This window comes from Vicugna pacos, chromosome 4 (assembly GCF_048564905.1).
Source record: "Vicugna pacos chromosome 4, VicPac4, whole genome shotgun sequence".
Taxonomy (NCBI): Eukaryota; Metazoa; Chordata; class Mammalia; order Artiodactyla; family Camelidae; genus Vicugna; species Vicugna pacos.
In genome coordinates, this window is record NC_132990.1 from 54863157 (window position 1) to 54871286 (window position 8130).

Consider the following 8130-nt stretch of genomic DNA (forward strand, 5'->3'; position numbering starts at 1 on the left):
GACACCCGTATATACTAGACCCTGGATTTTGTGTTACATCTAGAAAATGTATTCAACAAATGCACATGAGCCCTTTCTACATGCCAAATTTGTTCTAAGTTATGAGGAAAGAGTAGTGCATAAACCAAAGACTTCATCCTTTTTTTCCTCATGGAGCTTATATTCTAGTAAGGGCAGAGAGGAAATAGACACATAAATGTAAAATATGCAGGTGACAGTAAGATGCTATGAAGAAAATTTCCATGCTCTAATATATAGATTAACTAGATAAAAATCAGAGAAGTTTAATTAAGTGGCATATGAGAAACAAATCCAAATGAAAAAAGTCAAAATTCAAAACACATGCTTTCTCAACTAATTTACACTTAATTCTTCTCAGGAATGTATATACTACAGCTTCTTCGCAGACCTGTTTCTAGATCCGGTAAGGAAAATTCTACCTCAAAACACAATAATTTTAGTGTGTACAGCAGTGGCTCTCGATACAGGGGCAATTTGCCTCCCTGGAGGACATTTAACAATATTTTGAGACATTTATGATTGTCATACTTTGTGGGGGATACTAACATCTATTGAGTAGAGACTAGGGATGGTAATTAACACTCTGCAAAGTAAAATAAAGAATTATCTGGCCCTAATAGTTCTTAGGTAGAAACTCTACTCTAGACCATGTAACTTGGGGAGAAAAAAAAAACAGAAAAGAAGAGTTTGCAGGTGGCTAGCTCAGAACTCTGGTAAGAAAATACAGGATCTGATATCTTGGCTACTAATCATCAGATTAATTGTTCAGCATCCTCCTGCCATTGTCAATTTATGATCTTCCTAAGGTTATAGTGCTGATGCCAATGCATCCTTTCCCCCAACAACCTCTTCCTTTCTAAACTGCTTCAGAATTTTGAGTCTTTAGGAACCAAGGGAGTAAAAAGAAGAAGAAAAGAAAAGGAAGAAATTGATGGCAGAAAAAATGGAAAGACAGACTGAAATACAAAGCATCCAAAAGAGAAACTTGAATGGCTTTCTCTTATGTTCTTCCTTCTTCCCTCTCCTGCTTCCTCTAGTTCTCTGACTCCCTCTTCCTTTCAACAGACATTTAGCATTTTTTTACCATGCTAGACACAGTGTGTAGACACAGAGTATCTCCTGAGGGCACTTTATTATTAATAAGCATTGTATTTTACAAAGTACTTTTTACACCTGTTATCTCATCTGAGCCTTTCTATAAGCCTTATTTCACAGATGAACAAACCAAGACTCAGGAAGCCATCTGTGAACTTGCCCGGGGTAACAGTGGAACGAATATTCATGTCTGTACTGTTCTTTCTTCTATGTAATGCTGACACTGGTATGAAGATTATGGGGAATGTGGTCCTATATTCCCTATGGTTACAAGGATATCAGAAATGGTGTCTATTTTGGATTATAAAATCACACAAAACACTTCTTTAAAAAAATAGTGATGCACTGTCTTGGGAATAAATAATGAAACCTACTCAAAATAACACTAAAATGGCTGTTCTGTTGAGCTGCTGTTAGGTGTGGACCTCTGATGCAAAGTTGCTCCTCTCATTTCCCAAAATACCTCATGAGCTAAACTGGTTTTACCTGGGTCTGACAAAGGTTGAATAACCTGGGTAAGTATGACTAAACCTAAAAGGAGAGTAACAGCAAGTAAAGCAAAAAAATTTTTTTTAATTTTGAATGACTTTCCAATTGTGTTGTCGGTATTAACTGGTATTTAGCTATGGATGAATAAAGGTTCCAAAAAAAAATCACAACTTTTAATAATTTTTGTCCAAAAAGTTGGCACACAGACAACCAAGATGTTGATTAACCACCTTGCACACATGCTAACAGGTTTATTCAGATCTTGCATTTAAAGAGAAAATGACAAATTCTGACTAAATAATTTAAATCCAAATATTAATATTAGACTAGCAACTGTTCTTTGGGGAATTTTTTCATTAGGAAAATCTATATTCCACCTAGTGCTCCTGTTCTCTTCTGAGGCAGACCACTCTTTATGGTGTTGGCTCTGATTTGTCCACTGGAAAATTAAAGAGTTCCAGCAATCTGTAAGTCACAGATCTTAATTCTGTCTTAATAAGGGCTTGAATCTTAAAGTCACTCGAGACACTGCTGGGAGACGTAAGTTACCAAACTTCATGGAAAACTTGGAGCTGTCTCTCTTTCCCCAACCCACAGAAGAACTTGCCTTATGTTCTAAATTCTGTCTCTAAGGCAAACAAAACAGAGGTGATCTACAACCAAATTAATCCAGTGGTTAAGGTTCAAATGAGTGTGGACACTTCCAGATCCTCTAGGAGGTAAATTTGCTAAATAATGTAATTTATTTCTGTTATTTTTGCTTTTCAAGATGAAGACTCAGTGAAAGCATTACTTCTGGAAAAGATAGCTTGAAACCATCTGTAAGAGAAGGGATGAAGTTCATGCATATCTAGCACACTCTTTATTTTCTGATTCTCTTAGGAGCCAAATTTGCTCTCTGTTCATTTTGAAGCCTCATGCTTACAATGGCTATTTCTTGTTTATTAGTGATTTTTGATTGTGAACTCAATCAGAGGAAATTTGTCATGGGACCTGGGTTTGTTATGTTCCTCCAGGAATAGTGTGTGTTTGCTTCTGCCAGTTGCCTGTGTTCACTACCAACCTCAAAATAAATGATCCTTTTGAGGTTTTAAGGAAAACATTGCTTGAATTTAGTTGGCAGAGATACTTCATTGTTTCTGCTTCCAAAAGTCTCTACAAAGACTTCCTGCTGACTGTTGTGTGGGATGATTTTTTTTTTTCTAATTCACCTTTTCAGTGAGAATGTTAACAACTGGGTACACAGATTTATGCAGGGATTTTCCATTAGACATTTGAACGTGGACAGAGTCCCTTCTTTGTCTCCTACACCTGCTGCTATCAGTTCTTTCATAGTTGGAGGTCAAGGATACCAGATCTGGGCAACTAGTGGTAGCAGAACTGACTTCCTTCTCTGGATTTCTTTTTTTTTTTTTCTTAAGTATGATTTCCATTTTATTGAGGCTTTTCTTTTCCAAAGAACAGTATTTCTTCAGTCATTAAGGACTTAGTTCCTTACATGGGCTTTGGTGGAGGTCGTGGGGCAGCACCTGCAGGTCTAAATCTGGGCGGAGGTGTTCGGTCCTTGCGGGCTTCGCGAGAACGGTTCCTGACTACCTTCTGTGAATGGCACAACTCACGCAGTAATGTAGTTTCACATACAGCTTAGGAAGCACATAGGCGTCGACAACGCTTGCTTCGGAAATATCCCTGACGGCTGCGGCTTCTACTATGTTTCGAACAACGAACTTCTTAATGGCCTTGTCCTTGGGCACGCATCTGGCACAGTTGGTGCAGCGAATAGGCTGCACGTGGCCGCGGCCCTTTTTGGCGCGACCATTGTTCCTTCTTTTCTTGGTCATCTTCGAAGCGAGGACGCGAGAGAGCTCTGGATTTCTATTTTTATTTATTTATTTAGCCTCTGAGAATTTCACTGATTTTCTCTCAACTTAAATATTTAGGTATATTTACAATTAGCTACATCTACTTATAGCTAGCATTATTTTGTTATTCCTAGTGGGACAATTTTTCAAGGTGTCTAGTTCACAATACTGCCAGAAATTAATGATTATTCTTTAAGATTTTTATAATAGTCTCTCATACATCTATGTAAACTTTTCATTTAACAATATATTCAGCTATTTCACATATTAGTATGTATAGATTTGCTTCTTTTTTGAGGAATGGCTACATAATATCAAATGCTATAGATAAACCATCATTTAACAAGTTCACTACTGATGGATTATTGTTTTCAGTTTTTTAAATCAAAGTATATGTTTGCAGATTTGTATATCTAGATTAAAACTCTAGGGTTAGAATTCCTGGATTAAAGAATCTGATACAATTTTGATGTTTATTTCCAATTTGCTTTTCAGAGTTTGCAATAGGTAATTTGAGAAAGAAAGAGAAAATAGGTGTGCCTGAGTCCTCATTGCCTTGTCTACATTGGGTTTTATTGGGACCATTATTTATTAATTTGAGGGAATAGTTTGTTTCTTAACTTTATTCTAGGATTCATTCCATGGAGACAAAATATATTATAGATGAATGCATGGAATGGTTTTAATAGATATTTTTCCTGCCAGATGAGAAACTGATCTGGACCAATTTTTCTCACATACGACTGTGAAATATCATCTGGTCAGGGCAATGCCATTAGACTTCTCATCTGATTGTGAATGTCCGAACTGCCTGAAGAGCACACAAAATGAGTCTGACTGGAATCCCTATTCCAACAAGAGCAGTAATGAGTCTTTGTACCCAACATTAAGAAAGAAATCTCTGCCTCCGGCCAGCGCGCAGTGCTTTCCTTCACAGTGTTGTTCTGCCAGACCAGAGAATGACACCAAAGAAGACTCAGTGTTTCTCCCATCAGAAGAGGAAAGCTATGTGGTGACTTCACAAAACAACTATCGTGGTCTGAACCCCGAGGGCATTACAAGGAAAATCCGACCATTGCGAGAGCTGACTGTCCAAGAGTTACTGAGGGAGTTTGGGGATAGCAGGAAGTTCCAACCAAACTCCATGTCTGTCGGTCACTTTAGAGATCAGGTGGTAATGAAGTTCAGAAGAGCTCTGTATTATTCTGGAATTTGGGTGGCATATGTCCAAGGCTACAGATTTGAAAAGCACTTGTCAGCTAATTATTTCAGGAGAAATCCTGATTGTCTATACCGGCTGGTCCCCTGGCTGAAACGGGAACTAACAGCTGTTTATGGAGATTATGGCTACACAGTGAAGAATATTCTAGACACTATTCTCCATCACATGACAAAATATGATCTGGACAGCGACTCCTTCATTAACCTCTTGGAACCTTACCTCCAACAACACACCCACCATTTTCTGCATGAACTTATCAGTTTTGTTCATTCACCTTACAACATGGAGACTTATGACCAACGTGCCATCTATCAATTTCCTTCTGCTTCACCATGGGTAAAAGAGAAGTCCACTGCATCAGCTCCCGTTTTGCCTTTGCCTAAGGATCAGGCTGTAATGGCATCTCAACATGATATCAAACAGTCTAAAAACACCCAGGGCCAATGTAATAATGAGCAGAGGCCTCTGTCAGGTTTGAAACCATTTCCAAATGGTAACTCTGCCTTGAAGAAATCTGAAATCCCACTATTCCATCAGAAAACAGCAAGCAAAATACATACTTGGGTAGAAGACAAACCAGAATCAGGCCATCACAAGGGTACAACATCTACCAATCACATGCTCCTGAATTGGGCCACACCAAGGGAAAGGAGCTCAGACTTACTGAATTGCAAAAAAAATGTTAAAGAGAGGAAAACAGAAGGGATAAAGTTGTTTCCTGGTCAAGTTCAGGATCTAGGAAAGAGTGTAACTGCCCGCATCTTCAGTTCCCCAGCAATTCTTAATCTGGGGCAATCATGTAAGAACAGCCTAAGAGAAAAAAGGGTTTTGAAACTTGGCCAGCAGAACAATTTCCAGAAAAAAGAAACCGAGAAAAACAAATGTTCAGATTCTTCACCAAAGATCTTTCAAAGAAGACTGCCCAAAGAAAGATCCTTGATAAATTGCAAATCAAGAAAGAGGGATCCCTCCTGCAGCTGCATTTCAGAAAATGCCTTCTCTTCTAAGAGAGATGGTAGGAAGCTGAGCTCTTTCAGAAAAAAGAGGATGAAAGGCAGACAGTCCTCCCAATTTGCAGAAGTTGGTTCACACTCTAGCAGCGTACTCCAAAGACAATCAAGGGCCAGTACTCACAGAGCCAAATCTTGGTGCGTTGGATTTACAAAGAGATCTGTAAGCAGAGACTCAAGTAATCCCCCTCTGAGAGGAAGCCACGAAAGTGAACAGAATATATGCTGTGAGCCCTCAAAAGAAAAGAAGGTGCATGGCTATGAATCAAACTATGGGAGGGCATCTTCAGCCATGGACCAATACATAAAGCTTCCTTCAACTGCTGGGAAGAGACCCAAGTGTCCTTCTAAAAGTGAAGGTTCTTCCCAAGCTGGAAGCCACTGTGACAGTCCCACATGTCTACAGAGTGAGAAACACAAAGCCCCAAGAAAACAAGAGATGAAGCACAAAACCACATTCCCAAGAGCTAGAAAAACCACACCAGTTAGTCACAGAAAAAACAAATGTCAGTATCCAGATGCAGAAACCACAGAGGAAGGCAGTGATGAAGGAGGGGATCTGAACGAGGCAAAAAAGTGGCCAAAAAGTGGCCTGAGTGTGCACCTTCCTACAGGAGGCAGACCCAAAAGAAAAAATAGGATCTGAGCCTTCAGAAACCTCACCAGACCAACAAGGAACAGAAAGGAGACAAAGTATCAGAAACACACAGGAGCAATTGTTTTGAAAGGCCCATCAATCTACTCAACTAGCCACCAAGAATCTTTGAAAGTCGGAACATAATCTGAAAAAGATCACCAAAAAGATCCATCTATTCACTTTATAACTTGAACTGACAGTTAAATTCAAGTCTCCTTTTGGAGACAAATGCATATTATTAAATTGGTCCTATATGTAAATATTGTTTTTGTCTGCTTTTTTCTTATGAACTGAATTATTAAAATATGTGACATTTTTTTAGTTTAACTATGAAGATTGGCTGCCAAAAGTTGCAAACACTATACAAATAATAGTATATGTTACTAAACACAGGTTTTGCTTATTAAGTATTATAAAACACAAAACACATATACATATATATCCATATGCTAGACCTTATGCAGTTTCAGTCTCTGGAAAATGAGGAGGCATGATCACTGTCTAAAGATATAGACAGTGTTACTGCCTTCAAGGATTTCACAATCTAGTTGTGAAAACAGACGCAAATAAATAGGAGACAATGAACATGTATGGGGTATTTGGCACTACCTTCCTATCTCCCTACCCTGAAAGCTGTGCCTTCACATACCCTGACATCTAGATATCTTCATTAAAAGGTGCCAGGATTTTAGATCACTCTGATTGCCTATCCACTGTAACCTGGCCCAGTGATGACGACTAAACCTAAACCAATCTAATAAAGTAGTTTGCCCCTCTGGTCACACAATAGATGAGTCCAATGGTAGTCAAGTCATGGTACTTCCCCGAGATTTCTCACACTGGTTCTGATAAGTAGGGTCATTCTCCCTCTCTAATAGCAGATGGTAAAAGATTTAAAGCTTGGATACTATGAAGAGGTATAATTTTCAATTTGTGAAGAAAAGAAAAGTAAGACAAGTCTTGAAGAGTGAATCTTGGGAGTCAGGACCTGGATCTCCCAGAACTGGAGCTGCCCTTTTGCCTTTCACATGGTTTTATTTTTTTAACCCTTCTTTGGGTTTAGTGAGTCAATACATTTCCTCTCTGCCTCTCTTATTAAGCTGGGATTTCCAGTTACTTGTACTCAAGCAATTCACTGGAAGTAGCACAACAGAAGTCTGTGAGAGAACAGACAGGGAGCAATCATTTCCTTGGGCAGGTTTCTGAAGGCTTCTTGGAGAAGTGATATGAGTATGGTCTTGAAAACCAAGAAGGAGTTTTCCAGGTGAATGTGTTAGCAAGGGCTATCAAAAAAAATATGGACTGGAAACAAACAAACAAACAAACATTTCCAGTACTCTCCCTCCTGCATAACTGGAAAATTTGGAGCGATGCACTGAGAAGGGAGGTTGATGCCAAGTTGTGAATAGCAGTGAAACCTGGCTTTTCTGAGTCCACAGAAGTCACAAAGCACATAATTGTAGCAGTTTTTAAAATACCATTTTGTTTTAATAACTCCAGTTTGAAATTAATCAAAACATGTTCTTATAGAAATATGAGAAAACCTGTGTAAACACATTTCTTTATAAACATTGTCATATTTCTTTTTTTTTAATCCATACTTCCATCAAGTTAAATGAGCGGTCCACTGTCAATCATGACCTAAACTTTTCATGGTAAAAACTCATGGGAATATATGGAAAGCCCTAAATTAGGAACACAAGATCAACTGTAGCAGTTCAAGGTCACCACAACTTAGCAGTACAGGCAGACCTCATTTTATTGCACTTCACTCTGAAGGTCTGTGGCAACTCT

At 38.7% G+C, this 8130-nt stretch overlaps 1 protein-coding gene and 1 pseudogene across 2 annotated transcripts; one reads left to right on the forward strand and one right to left on the reverse strand.

The window, feature by feature from the left end:
* Positions 1 to 2243: 2243 nt before the first annotated feature.
* Positions 2244 to 6596, forward strand: LOC107033489 (uncharacterized). 2 transcript variants are annotated; one of them, XM_072958984.1, is made up of 2 exons: positions 2244 to 2324; positions 4099 to 6596. In XM_072958984.1, the coding sequence occupies exon 2, from the start codon at positions 4237 to 4239 to the stop codon at positions 6343 to 6345; it is 2109 nt and encodes a 702-aa protein (XP_072815085.1). In that variant the 5' UTR covers positions 2244 to 2324; positions 4099 to 4236; the 3' UTR covers positions 6346 to 6596. The 2 variants fall into 2 exon arrangements, with proteins under 2 accessions (XP_072815085.1, XP_015094414.1); XM_015238928.2 differs by having other exon boundaries at positions 2254 to 2324; positions 4173 to 6596.
* LOC102542607 (small ribosomal subunit protein eS26 pseudogene) lies at positions 3022 to 3470 on the reverse strand (annotated as a pseudogene).
* Positions 6597 to 8130: the final 1534 nt, after the last annotated feature.